At 52.2% G+C, this 27,816-nt stretch overlaps 1 protein-coding gene across 2 annotated transcripts; it reads left to right on the forward strand.

Moving 5' to 3' along the window:
- Positions 1–576: 576 nt before the first annotated feature.
- Positions 577–27,463, forward strand: WFDC1 (WAP four-disulfide core domain 1). Of its 2 annotated transcripts, none has more exons than XM_040633664.1 (8): positions 577–587; positions 1,017–1,207; positions 14,461–14,644; positions 18,552–18,635; positions 19,610–19,750; positions 23,962–24,003; positions 25,556–25,627; positions 27,052–27,463. In XM_040633664.1, the coding sequence occupies exons 2-7, from the start codon at positions 1,052–1,054 to the stop codon at positions 25,612–25,614; spliced, it is 666 nt and encodes a 221-aa protein (XP_040489598.1). In that variant the 5' UTR covers positions 577–587; positions 1,017–1,051; the 3' UTR covers positions 25,615–25,627; positions 27,052–27,463. The 2 variants fall into 2 exon arrangements, with proteins under 2 accessions (XP_040489598.1, XP_040489597.1); XM_040633663.1 differs by lacking the exon at positions 577–587 and adding an exon at positions 783–834.
- The last annotated feature ends 353 nt before the right edge of the window (positions 27,464–27,816 follow it).

Here is a 27,816-nt window from a genome sequence, read left to right on the forward strand (position 1 = left end):
TGCTGGCACTGTAGCTAAGATCACAAACTTAGTGTTACAGGTGAAAGAACTCGGGGAGGCTTTCCCAGCACCACACAGACACGGGTGAGCTGGGATGCCGCCCAGGCGTGGCTAAGTCTGGGGCCTGAGTCCCTTCCACATTCCTGATGGTAGGTCACAGTGGTCAGACGGGCCTGGGGCCGAGCCCCAACTTGGCTACCTGCTGCCTGACCTCACCCAGTGTTTGTACCTCTGTTTCCCCATCTGTGAAATGGGCATCACAGTCGGGGTTGCTGCCGGCAGGCGGCAGAATATTTGTCATTTACGGAGCATAGCGCTTTATGTATGTGTACAGAACACATACAGGCCGACACTTAGGACACACGATGCGTGTGACCCGGGTCACAGTCAAAACGTCACTGAAGTCTCCCAAGGAACACACGACGTAACTCTTGGCACACCCACATGAGGGAGGAGGACACCAGAGTTCAAGGGGGTGAGTCCTCTTCCCACGGCCACGTGATCAGGCAGTCCCCATCCAGCAATGTTCTCCCAAAGAAGCTTCCATGGGCAGACGGTTTGTCGGCTCAGCTCAAAACTTGGACGAGGTAGAAGCCACGAACCCCCACCCACCCTGCTGGGCTGGTTCCCCTATATGCCCGCCCCCACCCGGCACTGGGCCCCCCAGCCCCGCAGCCAGCACACCTCCTTGGGGAGGAGAGCCCGCCCCAGCCTGCAAGGAAATGCTCATTATCCCAGTGGGACAGGGCCACTCCCGGCCACGTCTCCAAGCAAGCCCGGTGCCCCCTCCTCCTGCCTCCACCATCTGAACTGCCTCGGCTGCAGACGTCTGTGGTAGAGCCTCTGGGGCCAGATGTTATAGGGGCCAGCTAAAAATAACCGGGCGGGCGGGCCACCATCGGGGGTGGGGGTAGGGGTGGGGGCATGTGCTGGGCGCGGACACATGATCTCAGCGACCCGGCTGACTGGAGCTAAGAGTCCGGCAGACCGTGCACACTTCTGCTCCCCACTTACAGGACCCACCCGGCCAGAGGGCCCCTCTTCCCTGAACATGTGGGAGGAAACGCCTTTTTCCAGCCGCGGGGTGGGCAGCGGTAGAAGGAAGGTCATCTGGGCTCTGTGCTTCCTGCTGCTTCTCCTTGAAGCCGGCTCTGCCAAGAATCTCTGGAAACGGGCATTGCACACTAGGCTGGCTGAGAAGTCCTACGTAAGTGCCTGGGAGGGGGAGGTGGGGAGGGGCTAGGCGACCCCCAGATGCTGTATGTTCTGCAAGTGCTCCCCCCAGACTCGGGCAGGGCAGCGTCTTGGTCGGAGCATGCCAGGGTCGGGAGGGGGGCAGATGAGGTCGCCTTCAGAAGGCTCCTTGTCTGTAAGCAGAGAAGCAAGGGGCACACCAAAAATGTGCAGGGGGACTGGGACATGCTTTTGCCTACCCAATGTATTTCCTCCTGACAGCACCTAATTTAAGACTCCAGGGACTTGAAACTGAGTTTTTTGTCTCAACAATCAATAACCAAATGTTTATAAAATATAATTAGACATTCATGCAGTTATTTATTCATTCAGTAAACAGTTAGTGGAAACTGCTCTGGGCCAGGCACTGTGTGTGGTCCTGTGGGGACAAGATGGAGACACCATCTCCCACCCTCTGGGGCGACATAGTTGAGTGGGGGAGGCAGTCGGGTGACACATGGTGGTGGTGTGAAGGGACAGTGCAATGTAGCAAGTGGCAAGAGGCATGCAGCTTAGAGCCAGCTGTCCGGGTTTGCTTCCAGCCTCTGCTGCTCACCAGCTGTGTGACTTCGGGTGCGTTATTTGACATCTCTGAGCACCAGTGATCTCATCTGAAAAAGAAAGAGCGATGCATTCCTTTTGACAAATGTGTTTGATCACTGCTGTTGACCAGGCACTGTTCTAGGCTGTGGGCACACAGACTGCAGATCCCTGCTTCGGGGAATTCACGATTTAGTGAGAGAGGCAGAGAGTAAGTAAGAAATAAGGAAAACATAGTGTGTTTGGTGACCAGTGCCAAGGAGAGAAATAAAGCAGGGAGAGGACTAGGAGAGACAGTGGGAGAGGGAGGGTGTAAATTTAGTGTCCCCCCCCCCAACACACACACAGAGGGAGCACAGAGGCATGGAGGGTTCAGGGAACGGACTCTGGTGCTCTCAGGGTGAAATGACTCACGATGCATGAAGCACTTAACACCTAGCAAAAGCTCAGTGCATTTTGGTGACTTCATTAAATCATTGGGAAATTGGCTAGTGCTTGCCTCCCCAGGTGCAATGTAGGCTCCTCAGGGTGAGGCCTGATTTTGTCTCATTCAGTGCAGTGTTCCTGGTGCCATGCCAGGTGCCTGCCGTTAACTTGGCGCTCGACACATTCTTGTGAGTAAATTATGGGCAAATGCATCGGAAGCACAGAAAAATGGGTTCAGCTCCACCCCGGAAAAGTCGGGGAGGGTTTTCCAGGTTTGGGGACATTGAACATTGGGCTTTGCAGGGTGAATAGGAGTTTGCCAGCTAGATAGGGAGAAGTGGGAATGTTTAATGACCATTGCCATGGTGAGATGCATGAAATGTATTGAGGCTAATCTTAGCCTCCTGGGCTCACGTTCTGCAGGTCAAGCAGGCAGCTGCTGAGAGCAGAACAGAATCGTAGCAAGTGAAAAGATGGGAGATGTTTGGAGAAGGGAAAGCTTGTATGAGACAGTGTAATCACAGAAGGCTTCCTGGGGGAGGTGATACCCTGGCCAGATCTTGAAGAACTATTAAGAATTAGGAGGAAGAAGGACATTCCCGGAAGAAGATTCAATGTAGGCAGAGGTACTGAGGCAAAAACGGTGCATCTGGGAGCCCCTCACTACAGGAGAGGGTTTGTTTGTGCAAGGAGGGCGAGAGACCCTTCTCGGGTTTGACACCCCCGTGCTCTTTGTTGGCCCAACAGGACGATTTAGTCCTCCAGGTAGTTAGCACTTTGGTTCTAGCACCATAGAGGGATTTCCAGCACATCATCCGGTCTGATCCCTGCTTCGTCACAGCGTGTCATAGGACATCTCTGTGGCACCTCTCTAGGAGGAATGGGGAGGCGGGGCAGTCAGGGATGATGTGCATGGGGGCCGGGGAGGTGGGCTTCTGAAACCAAATTGCTTCTAGCCACCATCTGCCGGAACACAAGGGCTTTGAGCGTGCCCCTCCCTGGATTGGCGCTCTCCCCGGTTATCAGCAGGCACCAGTGTCCCTCCCCAGTGCTTGGACCCAGGAGAGGCTGTGCCAAGAACCGGCCTCAGAGAAAGCACCTGGGGAAGGATACAGGCTGTTGACTTGTGGGCACCAGGCCCAGGGAGTCATCTCAGTGGCATCTCTAATGAGCTGTGTAGCCTTGGGCCACTCACTGCCCCTCTCTGGGAAATGAGGCAGAGAACCAGATGACTTTCAGGGCCCCTGCAAATGTCCAACAAGGAAATTAGGAGTATAGGACACAGCTCCCTCACACTAAGAAGCATGACTTTCCCATGCAGCACCCCCCTCACCCCACCCTGAGGCAGGTCTGCAGCCTTGGCCGTGGCCCCTGGAGGGGGTGGGGCGGGTGTCCAGCACTGTGCTGAAGCCAGCTCGTAGCCACTCTGGGGAGTTCAACGGTGCCCTTATTAAAATTAAATCCTATAGGCTTATCATTATACAATTGATATTAAAAAGGAAGTAGGTGCTTCTCATTAGAACTGTCTTATTAGAACTTGCTCCTTATTAGAACTTGCTCATGGTTTTGCTACTTCGTACAATTCCATCTGCTCCGGCGGTTCTTAGTATCTGCGCGCCTGCGTGCTGAAACACGGGGTATCAAGGGGCTGCGCGCGGCCCCACCTGCTCCTGGCCCCCCAGCCGTCCTCACAGTGGCCGTTCTTAGCACGAGGAGTGGGGGGGGGGTGAAGCTGGTCATCCAGCCCTGGGCAGAGCGGGCCCAGGGCCCTTCTTGAACCCTGTGTCTGTTTGATGCACAAGGACTTAGAGACACGGCAGAGAGGGAGGCACTGCGTCTGTCCCCAAGGAGGCCATTGGGGGACTTGTTGTAAAAAAGGGGGCTCCCCTCCCTGAGCCTCGGCCTCCTCCTCTGCAGCGTGGGGAGCGGAGGCCCCGCTGGGCCCTCCAGGGACAAGGCGCCAGGGAGCTTGCTGCTCCGTGCCTGGCCCAGAGCCCCCTTCCCTACGTGCGCGCTATTAAAAATAAAACCAGACCAGACAAATGCACGGAACCAAATATTTGCCAGGCTGGAGAAAACAGAAGCAGAATGTTTGTAAATAGCCCACTGGCCTTTTGTGAGGGAGCTCAGTTCGTTCTGTGGAGCTGGTGTTTGGGGCTTGTCTTTCTTAGCATTTGGTGACAGTCCTTTACTGAGCGCTCGCTGTGTGTCGGGACAGACGTTCACAGTGCGTTAACTCTCACGAGCCTCGACAAATCCTACCGCGTGGGGCCCGTTGCCGCCACCGTGTCGGCCCAGGAACTGGGGCCCAGCGGTCTCTGCGTGTCTCTGTGGCTCAGTCTCCTTTATCCCCTCAGCTCCCACCCAAGGCAGCTGGAAACAGTTGGGCAGTTTGCAGCCTGCCCCGGCGGGCCTGCCCAGCAGAGGGGCCGTGAGGGGCAGCAGCAGCAGGAGCAAGGGGGGCCGCTTCATGATGCGTGCTGCCTCACCAGGACCCCTTTGCTCGGGTAGCTCTTGCCCTGTAGGAGTCGGCCATCAGCCCCTGCCCTGCCCTCCCCAAGCTGGTTCTCCTTCCCCTTCTTATTTCTGTGAGCTCCAGAACCTTCTATTGCCTCTCTTATTTTTTGCTAAGTTAGCAAGAGTGGGAGAGACAGAAGGCCTGGAGCTGTGCGTACCTGCCGTCTGCTCTCATCGTCGGAAGACTGTATCTCTCCAGTGGGGGGCTCGCCCCGCTGGCACCCAGGACTGGCCATGACCCTGGGGGTTCACACTGTGGGAGCAAATGGAACTGAAGGACGGCCCCAGCACCTCATCCTTGGGTGGGACACCTCTGAAGAGCGGTCTGTCTGGTTTCTCAGAGCTCCAGGCGTCCCTCCAGTCTCCTGCGTCCTCACCCCCCTTAGTGGGCCTCGCCCCCTCCCTACCCCCTCCCTGTCTTACTTCCCCGCCTGCTGGAGTATATGCCCTGCACTAGAATCCTAGTCTCAGCTCTGGGTTTAACCGTGTCTCTCAAACACGAAGCGTTCGAATCTTAACCCCCGGTACCTACGTGTAAATGTGGCCTTATTTGGAAACAGGTTGTTACAAAAGATGAGGGCGTATGGGAGTAAGGCGGGCCCTCCCTTAACCTGATGTGGCTGCTGAGAAGAGGGGAAGAGACGCAGAAACAGACCCATGGAGGGAAGGCAGGTGAAGGCGGAGGCAGAGATCGGAGGGATGTGTCCACAGGCCAAGCGATGTCACGTCGCCAGGAGCCCCCAGAAGCCCGCAGATAGGTGTGGCACAGAGTCTCCCACAGACCTTCCAGAAGAAAGCAACCCTGCCAACACCTTGGTTTCCGACTTCTGGCCTCCAGAGCTGCTGGAGCGTACGTTTCTGTAGTTTTCAGCCCCCACCTTGTGGCACTTTGTCAGAGCAGCCCTGGGATACTCCTCCAGGCTACTTCTGGGCACCAACATGGTCAGCTGCTGGGGTCGCAACCAGCACCCCTGATGACAGACATTTCCAGACAAGGAAATCGAGGCCCTGGTGAGGAGTGTTCTGGCTGGGGATAGGTGAAGTGATCAGTACACCCTCAGGGTCCTGGGGACGTCCCTTGCTCCTTGAAAGATGTGAGAGCACAGTCCTGCAGGACCCCATCGTCAGGATCTCTAGGGTGCCTCCAGCTAGAGGAGCAGGTGTGTCTCGTGGGCCCTCGGGTGTTCCTGGCTCAGGCCCCGTGGCTCCTGCCTGGGGCGGGAGAGGGGAGGTGGCATGCGGAGGTGAGACAACCCCACCGTGGGCTTGGCCATGGCCTGGTGTCTAGCACGGAACCAGGCACACATCACAGACATGTGAAACATTTTAAGAATGTGGCGGGGAGGTGGTGAGCTGGCTGGCTGGGTGGGTAGATGGAAGGAAAGAAGAAAGAGTAGCTGGATAGTGTGATTTGGGGAGTGACCTTGAGCAAATCACTTTCTCCTCTCTTGACCCGACTTCCCCATCTGGGGTTCCAGTCCTGAAATGAATCCCAGGTGGAAGTGAGTAAGGGATGAGGCAGCCAGGCCGTGTGTGGTTATGATCTGGGAGCATGCAAGAGAGAGGCAGGCAAGCAGAGGGAAAGTGCGTGACTGTGCGAGCAACACTAGTCAAGAACAGCCACAGCTGGAAACAGCCCCAGGGTCCAGAAGCTCCAAGCAAGGAAATGAAGTCTGACCTCTCTGTGCAGTGGAATATTATTCAGGCAGGAAAAAGGAATGAAGTCTTACACCTGCTACAGGATGGGTGAGCCCTGATAACATAGGCTAAGTCAAAGAAGCCGGTCACAAAAGGCCACATGCCATATGATCTGACGTACAAAACATCCAGAAGCAGCAAATGCATAGAGACCAACAGTAGGTTAGAGGTGCTAGGGGTTGGGGGAGGGGGTGAGGAGGAACTGCTCGATGAGAACAGAATTTCTGATTGGGTGATGTAAGCCCTTCAGAAATAGACGCTCTGGTTACACAATGTTGTGAATTAATGCCACTGAATCGTACACTCGGAAATGGTTCAAATGGCAAATTTTGTATTATCTGTATTTTACCGCATTAATTTTAAAGAAAGGGGACAGTGGAAACTCAAGGTAACTCTTCGGGATTCTGAGGGTCCATGGGTTCCATGTGGCCAGGGCACTGGACAGTGGTCCCCTCTGTCCCCAGCACCCCAGGTGAGCGTTCCCAGTGCTTGCTCTGGGCACCCACCCATCGCCTGGTCATAGTGGGTCTTAGCTTCACACTTTTCTCCTCAGGCTGTTCCCTTAAAGGTTTTCATGGTGTCCTGACCTCTTCATAGCCTTTAGCTGCATTACTATTACCTGCGTGATTATTGTGTTAGTATGGCTTTAGTTTTTCATTAACTACTTTTGCAGGTGACAAAAAAACAAAAACAAAACCAAACACAATGCAGTTCATTTGCTTTATCTGTGTGAGGTCTGGTTTGGGGTTTGTCACTTGTCCTGGAACTGAGCCTCTTGAAGGCAGGGACATCTTCTGGTTCAGCTCAGCTGCCCTTGGAGCCAGCCTGGTGCCTGGCATGTAGTCGGCCTGGGAACTATGAATGTACCATGAAGTGAATGAATTAAATTACGTTAAAACCTTCCAGAACAGGATAGGAGGGGATGGAAAGTTCCAGAAGACTTCCTGTGCACAGCGGTGCGCGTGGAATGCCAGTTTGCTCTCGTCATGCACCGAGATGGGGTTGTCCCTGGCATGAGATCCGGGTTTTTGAGTGCCTCCCTGAGGAAGTCCCCTTAGCCGTGCACCCAGTTCCGCTCCCGGAGCCCAGCGCTGACGTCCCAGGGCGTCAGGAAATGGCATTCATCAAGGCACACTGAACTCGAAGCCTCTGTTCCAGGGAGAGACATATTTTTAGAACTTTGACGTCCAAATTCCAGAGGAAGAGCAAGTAATGCTTGGAGGAAAACTGGCTTTCTTCCGGCACCGAGCAAATCAGTCCTGGGGTGCATTTTTATTGGTCTGACCCTTAAGTGGCTGGAACATTCCAAAGAAGGGTAAAGCTCTTGCATGCGGAATGAAGTGGGGTGGAGACCACAGAGGGAGGGATACGGGTAAATTGGGGCAGCTTTGGAGATTGGATTCTTTCTCCTTAAATGGAAATGGTGCAAAATTGTTTCCTCATTATAAAAATAATGTTTACTGTAAAAGAAATTCAGACAATACAGAAAGTTACAACCGCATAAAAAAGATCTAAATTCTTCCTCCAAGACATAAGCTTTGTTGACATTTTGGTGTGCGTGCGCATAGACTTTTCCACGAAACAGTTACACTCACCCATTTTTTTCTTAATGGTATTTGTTCCTATTGTTGAAGAAGTTTTTTATTGGGATGAGATTCCCATAATGTAAAATTAACCATTTTAAAGTGTGCAGTTCTGTGACACAGAGCACATCCACAATGCTGTGTGACCACCACCTCTATCTAGTGCCAAAGCACTTCCCTCCCCCCGAAAGGAATCCGCTCTCCGTCTCTGTGGATCTGCGGTTCTGGACAGTTCGTGTGAACGCAGTCCTACACTCTGTGGAGTTTGAGTCTGGCTTACTGCTACTGTGTTTTCTACCTTGTGTTTTTCACTGGACAGTATAGGGTGGATATGTTGACCCGGTAGCTCTCTGTCCTCTCCTCGAAGGCTTCTGTGGTGTTCCACGGTACTGGTGGGCAATTACTTCTTTATCCAGCCTCCTCTGGTTGGACACCAGGCTGTTGGCCTCAGTAGAAACCAGACTTGAAGACTTGGGCTTTCCACTGAAAGAGTCCAGACCTGGCGTTTCCTTAACCCGCTTCCTGAGGGTATCGGAAGCACAATGGCTCTGCAGACCCACAGAGGCTTCCAGAACGATCTCCCTGAGGAGTGAGAAACATGGCCACCAGGTGGGAAACCTTAAGGGAGTCATTTTTATCTAAGTAAGGCACGCAGCACTGGTAAGTTCTTGTCTGCGCTGTACCGTAAATGTGTGTTCAGCAGCTGTTTGGAGATGGACTTGGGATCACTCACTCCCTGAGCAGGAGCGAAAATAAGAGATGGAAATCACAGGTTGCCCTGGGATTTTCATGAAGGATGTTGTCAGTCTGGGGCAAGCCGCCACATTTGTCCGGGGGACTTGGCATGCCAGTATTTTATTTTCAGCTAAGTGGCCGCGGGGGGCAGGGCTGATGGGGTTGCAGAGGATGAGGGCTGCGATGAGTTCTTTCTAGAATATGTACCTGGGGGAGGCAGTTCCATGACTGCGTCCTGAGCTGGGGCTGGCCACGGGCAGGCAGGTGGTGGGGGTGTGCGTGGGGGGCCCCCGGAGCTGACCAAGCAGGAGGGAACTCACAGGCAAGGGTGGGAAGCCGCTCCTCAGATCCAAACTCCTGGTGCAGGACAGACCCGGATGTGAATCCCGCCTCTGCTGCTCGCCAGCTGGGTGGCCTTGGGCAAGTGCCCGTCCCCTTTCTGTGCCTCCATTTCCTCATCTGTCAAGTGTGTTAATAACAGCAGCAGCCTTGGAGGCTTATGTGAGGATTCAATGAGATTTTGTAGGGAAGCACCTAGCTCAGCACTGGCACACAGTAGGAGCTTCGTAAATGCTGCCTGCCCTGCTCTTATTATGGATCAGAGCACCCAGGTTCCGAGGCTGGCGCCTCCCGGTGTAGTGACTGTGTGGGTGCCTCAGTTCCCCCACCTGTACAATGGGGACGGCAATTGTAACTACAGGGTAGGGGCAGACAGTACTTTAGGGCATCCTCGGTGCTGGGCATGGCGGTTTCCACATGCCCCCTTCCTTTTAGGAATTCTGCCGGTGGTTTGCCCTCGTCCAACATAGACGCAATGAGGCTGCCAGGTGCCACATGGCGTTGTTGCTCGAACATCTCCTGGAGGTGTGCCTTCAGTTCCCAGCTAGGTCCAGACTCCTCGGGGGCCGGGACAAGCTCTCAGGTTTCTTTAGCATCTGCCTCAGCCTCAGCCCTAAACCATCCTGTGAGCGGTGGAGGGCAGAAAGGAGGCAGGAAGAACGGAAGACCTGGGGAGGTGAAAACCAAAGCTACCATGAGCTGACAGACCACTGGCTGTGGGGCAAGAGGCCTCCAAGGCTGCCAAGTCGACAATAAGAGAAGTAAGCATAATTCCAACAGTTTGGTGTTGCCGGTGACACAGGTGCGAGCTCATGGGCTCCCACCACAAACGCCTGCAGGAGGTGTGACCTTCGTGCCCATTTTGTAGATGAGGAAAACCGAGGCTCAGATAAATGAGTAGTTTTCCTGCTGATCACAGAGCTACAGGGTTCAAACCCAGACTTGTATGAGAGACCAGCTCACACTGGTCAGAATGGTTAAAATGAACGACTCAGGAAAAAACAAATGTTGGGAGGATGCAGAGAAAGGGGGACCCACGTTGTTGGGGGGAATGCAAACTGGTGCAGCCACTCTGGAACAGTATGGAGGTTCCTCAAAAAGTTAAATATAGAGCTGCCCTTTGACCCAGCAGTTGCACTGCTAGGTATTTACCCAAAGGATACAAACGTAGGGATCTGAAGAGACACCTACACCCCACTGTTTAGAGCAGCAATGCCCACAACAGCCGAAGTATGGAAAGAACCCAGATGTCCATTGACAGATGAATGGATAAAGAAGATGTGGTTCACATATACAACGGAATACTACTCAGCCATCAAAAAGAATGAAATCTTGTCATTTGCAACGATGTGGATGGAACTAGAGGCTATTATGCTAAGCAAAATCAGTCAGAGAAAGACAATTATCATATGATCTCACTCATATGTGGAATTTAAGAAACAAAACAGATGAACATAGGGGAAGGGAAGGAAAAATAAAATAAGACAAAAACAGAGAGGGAGGCAAACATGAAACTCTTAACTCTAGGAAACTACCTGAGGGTCGCTGGAGGGGAGGTGGATGGGGGATAAGATAATGGGGTGATGGGCATTAAGGAGGGCACTTGACATAATGAACCCTGGGTGTTGTATGCAACTGATGAATCACTGACCTCTACCTCTGAAACTAAGAATACACTCTATATTAACTAAATTGAATTTAAATAAAAAAAAATTAAAAACAAAACCAAAAAAACCCCAAACAAGCCCAGACTTGTCTAGTTCCTAAGCCTGAGTTAGAGCCCTGCTGACCTCAGCCTGTACTGTTTATGAGGCCACAGGCCTTGGCCCCATCCATCTCGATACACTCGAGAGTCAGACGTAGCTCTGAAGTTCTTGTCCCAAAGAAAGAGGAGGCGTCAGCTGGGGAAAGTTCCGAGTGGGGGAACAGTGTGTGGAAGGCCTGAAGGCCAGGAGGAGTAAGGGATCTGAGCAAACCTTCTGAAATCCAGGTGGCTGATTCTGGATTTATACTTGGGGTCCATTACTTGGGCTTTGGGACAGAGGAGTGGAATCCTTAGGCTCATGACCCTTCTCAGCCTGTGGCCTTGGGCAGACCTTTCCTTCTCCGGGCCTCAGGGGCCTCACGTTTACTGTGTATAGTAATAGGACTTCCCCGCTGGCCTCGTATGACCGGAGGAGGGTTCCGGTGCAGGGTAAGAGAGGCCGCATGGATGCGGTACAAAGGGACGGCTCCTGGTCAGTGAAGGCCGCCCGGACAGCAGCGCCAACCTCACAGGGCCGCTGCGCATGCAGGCTGATCCGTCCCCACACAGAAGCGCTTACAGGGAGGCCTGGGGAACCACCGGCAAGCAGCGGTCCTCGTGTTCAGCAACGTCATTCGTGCAACCTTCGCAGATCTGTGCTGAGCATCTGCTCTGTGCCAGGCACCGCTGTGACTGCCAGGGACACAGGTGGGAACAAAACCCAGGGGGAGGGCGCGTGTCAGTAGAGACCTGGGGGAAGTGAGGGCCGAGCCAGGCTGGTATCTCAGGCAGGAGACACAGCTCGTGCAAAGGCCCAGGGATGGGACTCCTCCAGAGACCTCAGAGAGGCCAGGACGGCTGAACAGGAATGGGCAAGGGAGGCGGTGAGTCTGGGAAGTGGAGGGGCTGGGGGTAGGGGGGCCAGCCAGCTCCATCTGACCTTTAACCCTTTGTCCTTCCCAGGCTGGGGCCGGGGGCGGGGCCGGTGGGGGGCGGGAAGGTGGTGCTCTGTTTATCTCTCCGATAAAAGTCAGTTTTTTCTCAGAACTCTGGGCAACATCCTTTTTCGGGACCCTCTTTGAGCATCACCTCGTATGACATGAAATATTTTCCCAAACATTTAATCCTTTAATCTGGGCCCCTCGGTGAAATCAGTTCTTTATCACCCATGACCATCTGTTGTTTGGGCCACACCGTAAATAACTCGGGAGATTTGACTTCTAAGGCGCTTATCTCTTTTGTTCTCTCCGAATTCTGGGAGACGACAACAAGACAACAACGTTTGAATTTTCCTGGGAGAGGAGAGCAGGGACACATCTAAAATCGATCTCTCTGTACTGCACCCCCTCCCCGGTGGGCCCCTCCTAATGTCCCTGGACTGGGAAGCCGGACTGGGAGGCGCCGGGGGTTGGGGGGGAGACAGTAACTGACCTGTAAATGAAGCCTCGTGTACAAACAGGCTGGGCGGAAAATCCCACCGGGCCTCCCGAGCGCGTGCACACCGGCCTCATCACCCTCCCAAGGAGGCCCGGGCAGCTGTCACGTTGGATTAGAATGAAAATGGTCGGGCCCCAACATGGGTCCAATTTTGTTAATTCTGAAGAAAATGAACTAAGAGCTAATGGCATGGGATTATGTCCCCTGCTTGCAGCTTGAAAATTATTCGATGATACAGGAAATACAGGGGCTGGTCTGAGCAGGGGGTGGTGAAAAGGCTGAACCAGTTTGAAAATCCACGCTCTGGTCTCCCCCTTGTTCTGGGGGAGAACCACCAATTTCCTGAAGCCTTCTTTTCCTTAGAAGCCAAATGTTGGCTTTGTGTTCGTTTCTACATTTCACAAATTAAATGACCGACATATCTATGGGAGAAAAGATGAATTCTCTGGGAGAAGGTGGGGTGGGGCCACGAGCCCCACCCTCCTCAGGCTGCCCCTGCCCCAATTGGTCACTGCTTTCTTGTCCCTCTTGCCCTCCAAGCCCCCGCCGCTCCCTGGGAGGTAGTTTGAAAACCCGGTCGGTATGCTTGCACCAATACCAAGATGCGCCTGGTCGGGTACCTGTCCTCGGTGACCCGACGCCCCCTACAGGGCCCCGGGAGCAGCGCATGGAATTGGCAACCACCGTTAACAGCGGCGGGGGGGGGGCGGACGGGCAGGGGGAAGACGTGGACACATCTTTGATCTTCTCTCTTTTTACTCTGTTGAGGTCAGAGGACATATGCCATTTTGTTCCTTGCTCTATTTTGTTGTTGTTTTAACTAATGAAGTCTTTTTCCTGTCATTAAAAATGCTTCGTAAGTACTAATCTTGTTTTTGAAAATTTTTGATTGCGTTCTTTAAATTGAAAAAATAGCGTGTGCATGGCAAAAATAATATCGAAGCAGGGCAAGTGAACAGGCAATGAAAAGAAATCCTCCTTGGCTTCGGAACTGAATGCTCCTCCCTAAAGGCGGTCTGGGATAACGAGTGTATTCTTGTGTATCTTTACAAAAATGTTCTAGGCAAACCCTATACATATTACATGCGTGTGCATATGCTTATTTTAAAATGTCGTTAGGCGCGTAGCATGCAAACTGTTCTGCACCTTTATATCCCTCACCAGCCACCGTATCTTGGCAATCTTTCAGAAGTGGGCTAAGGGCGCAAGATTCCAGTGTGCAGACGAGCATCTCTTATGTGTGCAGAGGGGCAGGAATTTTAAATACGGATACATTTGCAGGGAGCGCGGGCAGAGGGTAGATAGGGATTTAGATGACAGGAGCACTCTAGGCACAGGCCAGGAGGCAGGGCAAGCCAGGGTGTTTTTCTCCCAATGAACCTCTTCTCTCTCTGTCTCTCTCTGTCTCTCTGTCTCTCTGTCTGTGTGTGTGTGTGTGTGTGTGTGTGTAGCAATGTGTAAGAGCTGCCCTCCACACCGCCCACGTTCAAATCCAGAAGCAGAACAGTGTCCCTGGCATGGATGGGGCCTGGTGTCAGAGGGACCCAGTGTGGGCTGCCTGGTGTGACAGAGGCCCCCGACCTCACCTCTAAAATGCTTATTTTATTGGCCATGTGCCCAACTTTCCTACATGTTAAGTACTGTATCTGATTTTTAACTTTTTATTGAACAAATACCGAAAAGTGGGCAAATCTTGTGTCCAGCTTGCCGCAAAGTCTACACGGTGTAGGCAGCACCCCGATCAGGAAGCAGAACCCCAGAGACCAGGGGTGCCCCTCCTGGTCCCCACCCACCAGATGACCACTCTGCTGACTTCTCACACCAGACATCACTTGTGCCAGTGTTTGAACTAAAAGTGTAAATGGAATCACACTGTGTGTTGTCTTTTGAGCTGGCCTCCCCCGCCCCCCCGCCCAGTATTCTGTGTGTGAGATTTATCCAAGTGTGCGGATGTATCCATCTTCTCTGTGATCGGGAAATCCTCCAGCGCCGCGCGAACACAGGGATTGTAAGAGATACACAGAGAAATCGTGTGTGTGTCTCGGTGTGCGTGCGTCCACAGACCCGCGCACACGCAGACGCGAGCGTGCACGCGGCACCGCGAGGCCGGACGGGCGCGCGCCCCCCGCCGAAGGGCGGAGACAGGGGCGAGCGACCCCCGCGCGGCCCCGGCCCCGCTCCCCGCGGCTGACCGCGCTCTCCCCGCAGGCAGAGGAGGCGGCCGGCCCCCGGCAGCCCCGCGCCGACCGCTGCCCGCCGCCGCCGCGCTCGCTGCCCCCCGGCGCCTGCCAGGTGGCGCGCTGCCAGGCCGACTCCGAGTGCCCGCGGCACCGGCGCTGCTGCTACAACGGCTGTGCCTACGCCTGCCTGGAGGCCGTGCCGCCCCCGCCAGGTAGGCACCCTGGCCCCGGGGGAGGGGGGAGTGCCGCGTGCCAGAGGAGCCCGCGGAGCAGGCACCCCACCGCCTGCCGGCCCGCCACCGACCGGAGCGCGCACAGCCCGGGAGAGGCCCCTTCCGGGGAAGATGCCCCCTCCTGAGAAGATGGGGGAGATTTCTCATTGACAAAAATCCAGGTCTCTGGCTTTTCTTAGAAACCCTGGACCGCATTCCCTGGGCCACCATCTGCTGGGACTCCAGGTGCCCCTAGGTGGCAGCGGGTCTTCCAGGTTTCCCCGACCCCACCGGGCCCACTTCCCTCGCGCTCCTGGCCCCGGGAGTATGTGAGCTGGAGACATGGGACGTCAGCAGTCTGGATGCAGTGTGCCCCAGAGAGGCAGGGCGGGATGCAGGCTCCTGGGTTCAAGTCCACTGGCTAGCAGGTCATCCCCCTGAAATCCTCCCAGCGGTGAAACAGGACTGAAACGAGAACGTGCAGCCTCTGGAGGTCTCTGAACATTCTCGGCGATGGCAGGCAGCAGATCATCAGTAAGATGTTTGTGGAATCTTAATGACGATTTCTTTGGGAGAAACAGCCCTCAGGGACTGGTTCATCTTTGAAGGGAAGGAGTTTTAGATCCTTCTGGAGAGGTGTCGGAGGGGAGGGAAGGGAGCCTGTGGGGATACTGAGGGAGAGGGTGGCAGGGCGACCGGAGGGTGGAGAAAAGGTACTCCTAAGTGGGTGGGATGGGGGCAGTAAAGTCTCCTCCCCTCTCAGTTCTGCTTGGGGCTGAGCCTCTCGATAGCAAGAGCCTGCTTGGAACGCACCTCTCAGGGAGAGGCCTCTAGGTGCTGCGGGCTAGATTGCTGCAGGCGGCTTGAGACGGCAGGCCCAACCCCTCCTCCCAAGGCCGAAGCAAGAATGACCGCACTTTGTTTTCTTTGGGATGAGGTCACAGAGGGGACAAGGTAGTCAACACCCTCAATAATGGTGGTAATTACAGTCCACCTGCGTTTGAGCACTGTCTCTTGGCCAGGGGCTAGGCAGGGCCAGGAAGGCTTCCATAGAGCCCTTTATATATATATAAAAAAAAAGACAACATGGCACCCCCTCCTCGTGGAGGAAGCACATAAAGGTACTTCCCTCTGGGTGGGTAAGTCAAAAAAGGTGGCCCTTCCTCTAGACTGTGACAGTGAGCAAGGATTCTAGCCTCACTCGCCACCTATGCCGGGAGCTTTTGAGCAGTGCACGAACTATACAACTGTTCATGACATTCCCAATAGCCNNTCCCTACATCATTTCATTTAATGCTCACACGGCCCTACAGTGTGGAGAGACTGTTATCAGCCCTATTTTAAAGCTGAAGACACACAAATTCAGGGAAGCTGAGTTGCTTGCCCAAGATCACACAACAGGCAAAGCTGGTATTTCAATCCATCTTCTGACTGTGGAGAAGTGTCCTGTGCTTTAGGCCCTGAGGGCAGGGACGTGGGGTTCTACTCCAGCATCTGGGCCCATACATGGGGGTCCCTCACTGCCTGGAACATCCTTCCCCCAGACACCCACACAGCTCACTTCCTCACCTCCTTCAGATTTTTCTCAAGAGGTGGTTACTTTTTCAGGGAAGATTTCCCTCTCTAAATGGCACGCCCTATTGTAGCCATTCCTTACCCTCCTTTCCCTGCTTAATTTCTCTTTATAGCACAATCTAGAACATTGTGTTTTATTTGTTCATTGACTGTTCTCCCCTGACCTGCCCCATAAGGCAGGTTTTGGTCGGTTTCATTCACTGCTGTATGCCTACCATCTGAACTATTCTCTGGACACCTGAAAAGTGCTCAATGAATATTGAATGAATCAATGAATCAGTGAATGACTAGCTTTCACTGGCCAGGCAGAGCAGTCCAGCTGTTCGTTAGTCATAGTAACAATTATAATAATAACATATAACACAGGGTTTCTCACCCTTGGCACCCTGGACATTTGGGGTTGGATAATTCTAGTTTGGGGTGGGGTGGGAGCTGACCTGGGCACTGTGGGATGTGGAGTAGCATCCCTGGACGTCCCCCCCACGAGATGCCAGTAGTCCCACACCCCACACTGTGACAACCAAAAGTAGCTCTAGACTTTGCTGTATGTTCCGTGAGGACAAAATCACCCCAAATTGAGAACCACTGATCTAACGTGAACAGATGACCTGAAATGCACCAGGCACTGTTCAAAGCAGCTTACACACTTCACGGCAATCTTCGGGTACGTTCCCTCCAAAGCATATCTTGAGATAAGGATGTGGGTGCAGGGAGTTCATTTAGCAGGTGATCCCAGAAGGTTCTACTGAGGCACGGAGAGGGGAGACCCCGCGCCTCCAGGCCTTTGGGAGTCTGCAAGTTAAGGGGAGACCTTGACCAAGTTTCAGTTTCAAAAAATTCAACACAGTGTCTGTACATCTCCTGCTATTCAGAAGCCTTTGACCAAGGCAAAGAATACAAATAGGAAATAGTAATACAGTTTCCTATTTGGTAAAAACTAGCATTGAAAACATTTTCTATCACATGGTCCGAGGTGGTAGGAAGGAGGAGGGAAAAAGCAGAAGACTGGAAATCAGCCTACAGAAACTCCTCATTTCATCCCTCCACCTGGAAGCTGAAAACTGCTCGTTTGCTCCTCTGTTCCAGTTTGCATGCTGTGAGCCACTGTCTTACGATCATCTTGTGCTCTTCTAAAGAAAAGGCTAACCAGCAGTTTTACCAGTATCCACCTACGTACTTCAAAAACGCTAGACAGCACAGCAACCTCTTTATTTTTGTCATATCTTGGAGTTCAACAAAAGCAGAGGTCATAAATAAATGTGATCCCAGACCAGTTTTATTTGATCTACATAATGCATAAAACAATTTTTTGACGGGGGAAGGTCAGAAGGAGAGGGAAAGAGAGAATCCCAAGCAGGTTCCATACTCAGCATGGAGCCCGACGTGGGGCTTGAGCTCACCACCCTGAGATCATGACCTGAGCCAAAATCAAGAGTCGGACACTTAACTGACTAACCCACCCAGGTGCCCCTGTAATGCATAAAATTTTTAAAAATTAATTGCCAACACTTAAAAACCAGGAGTTCGTATTTTTAAAAATATCTACAAAGTTAAAAAAAAAAAAAACCCACCACGGGCTGTAGGAACATGGGGAAGGGCTGGCCAGAGCTGACCAGCAGCTGACCCACTGAGGCAGGGACTGTCTCCAGTTTGCCATGGTCCTCCTTGACCTGCTTTTCTTATTTATGTTACCTCCCTGCTCCCTGGAACCATTTGGGCTCTTCACCCCTGCTTTGGGATTTTGAACACTTTACAGTCTACCATGTGGGTTGTTCTTCTTGTTAAAAATGTATTGGCCACAGAGCAGGCTATGCCGCTATGACAAAAAGACCCATAAAGCCAGGAGTTCAACCTATTAGGCATTTACTTCTCTCTTGGTTAATAGGCCAGTGTAGACAGGTGGCCCGTGGCAGGTAGTTGGCTCCAGACCAGTCTTCCAGGTACCTAGGTTCCTTCCATCTTATTGTTCTGCATGATCCAAGTGGCTCCCCAGCTGCAGGAAGAGCGAAAGCCAGAGGGAGGAGAGCAAACAGGCATCTATGCGTTGGCAAGACGCAGCATCACCTTTGCTCATATCCCATTGGCTGGAGCTCAGTCATGTGGCCATACCTAGCTGCAAGGAAGGCCGGGAAATGTAGTCTCCATCTTGGCCACACAGTGCCTCGAGAAGACTCAAAGTTCTGTTGCTGAAAGGTGGGGCAAATGCATGGCAGGCAGCCTCTGGGTTCATGAAGTGTAGGCTCCCCCAGTCCCAGAGGCTGGGGCGTTTCTCAGCTGCCTGACCGGGGCAGAGCAGGGGAGGGCTCAATTTAACCACGTATTATTTTGTTAGTTTTAGACTGGCTCGTGCAGCCGAAACCTCGATGGCTTGGTGGCAACGGCTGGCTTCTGGACGGCCCTGAGGAGGTGTTGCAAGGTACCTACAGGGTGAAGCCCACCCTGACGTCTGAGCCAGCGGCCCTCCTTCTCAGGCTGCCTCTGCTCCAGCAGGCCGTCTGCACTCAAATATCTCAAATACTCAGCCCTCCCCACCCGATGTAGAACGGTGGTGGCTGGGGCTTGGCCAGGCTCTCAGAATGCGCAGAACTGTATAGGGCTTGACGTTCCCTACGGATGGAACCTCACTCCCCCCGCTGACCACACCGGGGTGGAGACTTGAGAGGGAGGGGGTTGCGGTTGGTTTTCAAATGCCTACAATCATCATCAGTGGTTCAGTGCTCCCTGAGGATGAGGTTTTCTCTGGGTGGGTGGAGAGCAGGCAGGCCGCCCCGGGGTGTAGAGAATTGGAGTACGAATGTGTGCACTTGTGTGTATGTGGCTCTGCCCGTGACTCTGCACACATCCGTGAGCACGACCGCATCTATGGAGGGTGTACAGCTGTGCCTGCACGTGTGTGGCTGTTCTTGTGCTGTGTGAATGTTGGTGCATCTGCGTGCATGCAGACGTGTGTGACTGCAGGTGTGAATGTGTGTGTTAAGAGCCACGGTGGTGAAAATGTGTGTGTCAGGATTTGTGTATGAATGTGTGTGTACGCCTGTGGCTATAAATGTGAGTGCATGTGTGTGTGTCAGGATTCGTGTGTGTGAGCATGTGTGCATCTGTGAGTGTGTGCGTGTGTCAGCCTTTTGTGCGTGAACACACGACTGTAAGTAAGTGTGAGCATGTGTGTAGGTGAACGTGTATGTAGGTCGCTCTGCCCATGAGGGTGTTTGGGATCGTGTGACTTTGGGCTGCCCCATGTGTTGGTGTGTGTGTGCATATGTGCGTGCGTGCACTCACGCTGCTGTGAGTGAGACCCGAGGCACAGCCTGGAAGGTGGGGTGCCGATCAGAGGCAGGCCCTCTGGCTCGCTGCCTCCACCTGACACCCAGGCGCATGTCCGTCCCACAGCCGAGGCCTGCAGCACCACAGAGGATGGGGCGGAACCCCTCCTCTGCCCCTCAGGCTACGAGTGCCACATCCTGAGCCCTGGGGATGTGGCTGAGGGCATCCCCAACCGCGGGCAGTGTGTCAAGCAGCGCCGGCAGGCAGGTGAGTGTGGGCGCCCCAGCCGTGCTCCTGGCTCCTGCCCCCGTCTCCCTAGATCACCCCACGTGGGACACCTGTCCCAGGGAAAAGCACCGGCGCCCCCCAAGCCTGGCCGAGAGCTCCTCCTGTCCTCCTACTTCGTGCTTCTCCCTTTGAGTCTCCCACCCTTTCCCTCCTTGCCTCATGGGACACAGGGCTTTGAGCCCTGCCACCTCCTAGCTGGGATCGGTTGCTTCAAATCCCTGAGCCTCAGTATTCTCATCTGTGAAATGGGGCCACTGTGTGCTGTTATGGGAATTCATGTAAGTCATACATGTAAAGCCCTCAGGGCGGAGCCAAGCAATAATAGGTGCTCAGCAAACATCAGAGATTTTATATCCATCTATGTATATATTTTTTAAATTGTCTGAGAACCCTTGACTTCCCAGGGTCTCTGCTGGGAGCATTCGGTGTGACTTAACTCGTCTTTGTCCCTGGACGTGAATAGTAAATAGCAAATCGATCAGGGAAGGGCATGAATGGCATTGCTTTAGTTTGCATGATTTTCCCAAGGAGAGCCAGGACCACAGAGCACAGACTGCTGGTGATAGCAAACTAAAGCCCCCCGAGCCTCATGCAAGGTGTAATGTCCACAGGACTTGGAAGAAATGCGTGACAAGCGAAGAATCTGGAATGTCAGGGAGATGTGAGTTGGCCTTGTCACAGATGAGCTCCTGGGACTCTGAGAGCCCAGAGTCAGGGTCCAGTCCCCCCTCTGCATCTCGCAGCCCGGAGAGCTGGGGCTGGCACCCTGGGTCAACACTGAGGCCCACAGAACGCAACAGGGCACGTGATCTGCGGGAGCATTTCTTTTCCTGATGGGAGAATGTATTTCCCGGAAGTGTTTCAAGAAGGACACGTTTAGAGCCATGCAGTTAGCACCATCATCACTGCCAAGAACACAATTATGACACATTACTACTGTCTCTAGAAGTCTGGTTCCTGGAAAGCTGAGCTTCGAAAAAATTGCCCATAAAAAGTGGCTCAGTCGGTTAAGCATCCTACTCTTGATTTCGGCTCAGGTCATGATCTCTGGGTGGTGAGATCGAGCCCGGCATCAGGTTCTGTGCTGGGCGTGAACCTGTTTAAGATTCTCTCTCTCCCTCTGTTCCCCCCCAAACTTGAGCTCTCTCACTCTCTCTCTCTCTCTCCCTCTCCCCCATTCTCTCTCCCTCAAAAAAATTGCTCATAGTAGGCATCTTGGTGGTTTCTCCTACGCGCCACCTGCTGTTTGGGGTTATGAGCTCGTTCTCTAACCAGGCAGCCTGGGCTCCAGTGGCCACTTGGCCCCTCACGGCTGCGTATGGCAAATAACCTAACCTTTTTGGGCTTCATTTTCCTTACCTGTAAAATGGGCTCATAATAGGCTACTTCATGCTGTCATCTTTCTTACGGAAGAGGAACTTTGCTACAGTGTGCGCAGCTAACAAGGAGCAGAGGGGGAGTTCTGAGCCTGTCCCTGGGCTGCAGAGCCTGTGGGTGTGTGTGGGTATGTGTGTTCTCCCCTCCCTCAGCAGTGATTGGAGCTCTCCAGATGGAAATGTAAGCGAAATTCCTCCTAGCCTTGCTCCCAGGGGCTGTCGGGGAGCAACAATTGTTGGTAATTATATGGGAGTTTGGACATGTTGTGATCTCCAAGAACTTCCTTGGAACAATAGCCTCAGGGAGGAACAGGGGCACTCGTCCCAGGTTAACTTGAAAGAAGCCTTTTATTTAAGCTTTATCTTTTCAAACTACATATTTGAAATAATTTCAGACTTCAGGGCTCCTGGGTGGCTCAGTCAGTTAAGCAACTGCCTTCAGCTCAGGTCGTGATCTCAGGGTCCTGGGATTGAGCCCCACAACAGGCTTCCTGCTCAGAGAGGGTCTGCTTCTCCCTCACCCTCTGCTGCTCCCCCTGCTTGTGCTGTCTCTCTCTGTCAAATAAATAAATAAATAAATAAATAAATAAATAAATAAATAAAATCTTTAAAAAAATTTTTTTTAAAAAGCAATAATTTCAGACTTCAAGAAAGTGGCAAGATTAGTACCTTGAGCCCTCCACCCCAATGACCTATCAATTGTTAAAATATGGTCACATTGGCTTTACCATTCTCTCTCTTCCTCTCCCCAGTCCCCACTGTCTGGCTGTATAAATCAGCATATTTATTTTGGGGACTATTTGAGAATAGGTTGCAGATCTCATGCCAGTCTCCTCCGGGATGCCAGCGTCTCCTCCGGGAGCCAGCGTCTACAGGGTGCCAGTGACTGTTCAGGTTTTATGGGCCATCAGCTTGGAACCCAACATTTGAGGGGTTCATGTCTTTCCCAAGAGGAAAATGAGCGTTGACACAGGCAGTAAATCTGCCTCTTTGGAGAGCAGGGTCCGGGGAGTCAGTGCATTTCTCTGAGTGGGTTTGGGGTCACTCAGAGGCTGAGCGTCCCGTGTCCCCCAGGCTTGCCTCCGACAGAGCAACATTGCTGACACTGCATGGGAAGAACAGAGGATCGTGCAGCCTTGAGCAGGGAAATCTATTTTGTTAAAATGACCTGTGATCATGTTTGGTAAACGTGGAGGTGTGAGGGGGGGTGTCCAACTCCACGTAGACCTCTGTCTCCTTCCTGCGGCACCAGCCTTCGTCCAGAGAAGGAGGGCACAGGAATGCTTCATTGCCGCCAGCCGGGAAAAACCGAGCCATTTGCTTGAGAAAATAGTTGTGGCCCTAGTTGCTGATAAGTTCTCAGGCCGAGGGTGTGGATCAGCCCTGCTGGGTTCTAGCACCTTGTACTATAAATGTCGGTGCTGACCCCAAACACCCTGATGTTTTTTAGGATGACCACAAAACAAAAGGAAACAAAATGTCTAGCTGTTGCATACATGCGGTCTTTACAAACTGAGACGTAACTGACCTGTAACCTTACATGAGTTTCCGGTGCATTGTTGTCTTTGTTGACAAGGCTGACGTGCTGAGGTGGAGGAGTGAGCTCACCCCTGGCAGTGTTGCCCGAGAAACTTCTGCGTGACCTGGCCAGGCTTCTCAGGCACAAATGGTTCACTGCAGTGATAGGCTGGGGGCAGAGGGGGTGGCATGGGGTCGATGACAGCCAACAGTGGGAATCCTTAGTAATCCAGACTATGAAGGTCCCAAGAGTCGACCACTTTTCACGTACAAAAATGGCAGTTTCGTGTGTTTCCTCCTTTTATTTGCATATTGGTAGTTTACATGAAATTGTTTATCTTCATCCTCATAATAACTTTATGAGGTGCTAATTTTTGAAGATTTATTTATTTGAAAGAGAGAGAGAGAGAGTGCACGAGCAGGGGGGAGGGGCAGAGGGGGAGAGAGAGAATCTCAGGCGGACTCCTTGCTGAGCATAGAGCCCAATGACGTGGGACTCAATCCCAGGACCCTGAGATCATGACCTGAGCTGAAACCAAGAGTCAGAGGCTTAACCAGCTGAGCCACCCAGGTGCCCCATGAGGTGCTAATTTTATGCCCATTTCCAGGTGAGCAAACTGAGGCCCAGAGAGGCTTAGTGAAGCAGTGCAATGAGATTGCTACTCATTACTTGGTCACATGTAGTAAGGACATTTAGGACTCCTTTGAACAGACTCAGAAAAGTACCCTGTGTTCCGCGTGTGAATTGCATAGCTTGTAATCACACTTGCTGAATAATACGTTGAAATTCTGCCTCCAGTTCATCTGTTAAGACAGTGGTTCCTAAACTTTTTTGGCCTGGGGACCCCTGTACACTCAAAAAACTTCAGGGACCCCATAGAGTCTCCCTTGTGTGGCTCTGGGTAATTACCATATTAGAAACTAAAGCCAAGGCATTAAAAATATTTCTGTGTTAATTCATTTAAGAATGACAATGATAAACTCCTTATGCATTAAACAGAAATAACTTTTTTTTTTTTACAAGTGACTATACTTTCCAACACACATAGAAATGGAAAACTGGCATTGGTTTACTGTTCTGCAGTTCTAATGTGTGCGTGAAGAGAAGAGAGATTCTCACGCCTGCTTCTGCATTCAGTCAGCCATGACATCACACGTCACACAGCCTCTGGAAACTCCATGCGCACTTGGGAGGGAATGAGAATGAAAACACAAATAACTCCTTGGTGTTATTATGAAACAGTTTGACCGTATGAACTCACTGGAAGGAGTTTAATCCTCTCATGTGTTTTCCAGATGGGCGATTCCTCCGACACAAATTTTACAAAGAATACCCAGGTAAGAGAAGAAACCATTCTTCCCTTGCAGAGCGCACTAAAAGGAACAGTAAGGATTTCTTGGATGAAAAAGAAAAAGAGAATCCCATTGACTGTTTCGAGAGCTACAGTCTGAAGCAGCTGTGAGGAGAAATACCCATATTCTTCCCAGTCGCTTTTATGCCATGAAATGGCCCTTGGGTGGTGGGATGCCAAGATGCTTTTGGTGTGAAAATCTCTCCTCCATCCTGAGCAGCCCTCCAGGTGGCATCTGACATGGGCAGGAGCCATTCTAGGCTGCAGCCCAGGACTGAGGCAGCAGCTTAGGGATGTCTCACTGGGGACAAAATGAGAACTACGATTAGAAAATAAAGTAGAAGCCCTGTTTCCTGATGGTGAGCAGAGGAGGTGGGAACCAAAGAGGGGCTCATATAAGAAAAATGGCTTCGTGTTAGATGTTAGAACTTGGGACCAGATATACTTAAGTCCCTCCTACTTTCATTCAGGGTATTGAAAATGTGGCTGACACTGTTCTATCCAATCATTCATTGATCCATCTATCCAGTCTTCCAGTCTTCCATCTATCCATCCTTCCATCCATCCGCTCAGCCCTTATTCTATTCTTCCATCCATCTTTTCATCCTTCCATCTATCCATCCATTCTTCCATCCATCCATCCTTCCATCTGTCCATCCTTCCACCCATCCATCCAGTCTTCCATCTACCCATTCTTCATCCATCCTTCAATCATCTATTCATCCACCCCCATCTATCCACCAATCTTTCCATCCATCCATCCATCCATCCATCCATCCATCCATCCAATATTCCATTCTTCCATCCATCTGTCCATCCATCCATCCATCCATCCATCCATCCATCCATCCATCCAGTATTCTGTTCTTCCATCCATCTTTCCATCCTTTCATCCATCCATGCATCCTTCTATCCATCCATCCTTCCATCCATCATATCTTTATTAAGAATTTATACCATACATTTATCAAGCATTACCCTTTATTCTGTGCTAGAAGTTGGGACTACATTTGTGATCATGGCAGCCCCAATCCCTGACATCAGGCAGCTAATATCAAGCAGGAAATACAAACATGAATAGCCCCAAGTAGTTATTTAGTAATAATAGTGATTAGGGTGATTGAGGTCACATATAGGACACTATGAAAAGGACACCTTAGACTTGGATGTCAAGGAAGGCTTCCTAAGGAGGGGATTTTTAAGCTCAGCCTAGAGAATAAGAAATAGTGCACAGAGGAAGAGCCAGTGTGAAAATCCTGAGGTTGGAAGCAACTTGGCCATCACTGCAGCTGGTGTGTAGTGAGCAAGGGGGGAAAGGCAGTAGATTGGGCCAGAAACACAGGCAGGAATACACCGCACATGTGGCCATGGTGAGGAGAGTGGAGAGGCTGTAGGTTGGGTGACCTTGTTTGGGGGAGAAGAGGGGACAGGGCCAGGGCACCTAGTATTTGGACTTCATTTGGCAGTGGCTGATGAGCTATGAGCATCTGAGCAGCAGAAGACATGCCTACCCTGACAGAGCCCTGGTCTTTTTGCAGAGGGTGATTCCAAGAATGTGGCAGAGCCTGGAAAAGGACCCCAGAGGCACTTTCAATAAGGCTGCGGTGCTGGTAAGTGGGAGGAGTGGTGGCCGATGGCACGGGGAAGGGTTTGTGCAGCCAGGTGTCCCGGGAGCTTTAATCACCAAGTTAACCAGTGCGAGGAGAGACTGGGGTTTTACCTGGGGGCAGAATTTAAAAACTCTCTTACAATATCAAAGTAAACATATGAGAACTTGGTGTGTGGCCAGAAGTGGAAGTTTCTATACCATCTGGACCTAAACGCAAACACTAGACCAGGTTGCAACTTTCCTTTCCATTCCTTGTCTTAATGCCTCCATGAACAGCAGATGAGTTCTCCTTTGTCCCCTGAAGTCTATCCCTCTGTCTCTCCCTCTGTCACATGATACTCTCAAGTGCCAACTCCTTGACAGGCAAACAGTGAACAACCAGAGTTCCTGCTCCCAGGGTCTCACCTCTTTGTGGGAGGCTAAACAAGTCAACAAGGAAATCAGCCCACAATAAGTGTTGTGCAGGAAACGGACAGGGGCATGAGGAAGAGTAGCCAGGTTGGGGAGGGACCATGCAGAGGTCACATCTGAGTGAAGATCTGCAAGGAGAAGCAGCTGCCTTGGGAAGACCCGGGGAGCGGGGTCCACGCAGAAGGAGCTGGAAGAGCAGAAGTCTCCAAGCAGGAGAGATCTTGGCTACGAGCCACAGGGAGGTCGCTGGGGTAGGAACAGAATGATGGCGGTGAGGCTGGCCCCAGAAGGGGGGGTCCTAGAGAAGACACAGGCCTTGCTCTCAGACACTCTCCAGGGCGAGATGCATGCCTGTGGATGCCAAAGACTGGGAGCATGTCTGCCAGGAAAACCCGAATGCCCACCCCACCCTGGTGAAAGCCAGACGTCTGCACACAGCAAACAAAGGCCCTTGAAAGCAGCTGATTTCCCCAGAATGTCCTTGAAAGGCAAACATCGGATTTCAGATTCCAGAATACTCTGGTGCGAGTCCCCTGGGAAAGTCTTGAGCCCTTGGGGATGGGTGCCAACATGTCTATTACCTGCTGATGACAGGACTCGTCCTTGGAATGGGTCTGACCCACCGAGGATGGCGAGCTTCCACGGGGAAGCGCTGGGGGCCGGCAGGGGAGAGCCGGGCATGAGAGGCAGTTTGCGCTGGCATCTGGGAGCAGCTGGCCGGCCGAACTGGGCTTAAATTCCTGACCCACCGCATGTGACCTTAGGCGAATGCCTTCAATTCTCCACGTCCCAGTTTCCTTATCTATAAAATGGGAATGATGGGGAAGGATGTGTTAGGATCTAAACAAGACGATACCCAGAGGGACTGAAAGTAAGTTAAGAATTCAGTCTTAGGGAAATTGGCATCTTACTGGTGTATGTTGGGGGTGACAAGGAAGTAGGTGACGCGGACTGTGACCTCGTGTTCTGCCCCAGCAATGGCTCATGTTCCTTCCTTCTCTGCTTCTCTTCCAGCCAATTGTGAGAACATTCTTCCATTTTTCTACTAAGTCTTGGAAACAGTTGGATAAAACATGATTTGATCCCCGGAGGTCATGCCCAGCTCGACAGAGCATGACTGCAGAGATACAAGACACCTGGCTCTCAATGCCAGCATGACCTGCCTGGCTGGGTGATCTTGTGGGAGCCCCTTACCAGCCCAGGTCCCTGCCTTATCACACCTAGCAGTCCCACTTGATCTGACGGCCCCACAGACCCCACCTCGGGAAGAGGTCACTGCCTTTGTGAGCTGTATGAAGCCCCTTTCTCAGACAGAGTTCAACATCTTGTTTACTATACATTTCTTCCAGATTTGTCTCTGGGAGCCATGTACCCATTCCAAATGTTCTCAAAATAAATTGCTCCTTACAAATTGGAGACAAATTTAGCTACTCAGGCGGATTCATAGTTTTAACCCCCCATGATCTTAAATTGCATGTGCTGAAGCCCTTGAACCCTGGAGGTGGGTGGGGGTGGGGGATCCTGGGATGAGGTGTCCTCTCAGCTCTGCTTCTGGAACCCTGGAATATCCAGCCATGTGCACAGTGCTCTGGGTTGGATCCCTCTGAGGCAGACCCTGGGAGGAGGATTCATTGAAAGTGATTTGTTAGTAAAGTTCCTAACTTTCCTGGGGGAAGGGTAGGGCGGTGGGGCTGTTCGTTTTGCAAAGAGTGTAAGCAGCCCTGAGTCACACTGTGGAAATGGCCCCGTTGAGGGGCATGGGTGCCAAGTGTGTTTGAG

This window comes from Ursus maritimus, unplaced genomic scaffold (genome assembly GCF_017311325.1).
Source record: "Ursus maritimus isolate PB19 unplaced genomic scaffold, ASM1731132v1 scaffold_19, whole genome shotgun sequence".
Lineage (NCBI taxonomy): Eukaryota > Metazoa > Chordata > Mammalia > Carnivora > Ursidae > Ursus > Ursus maritimus.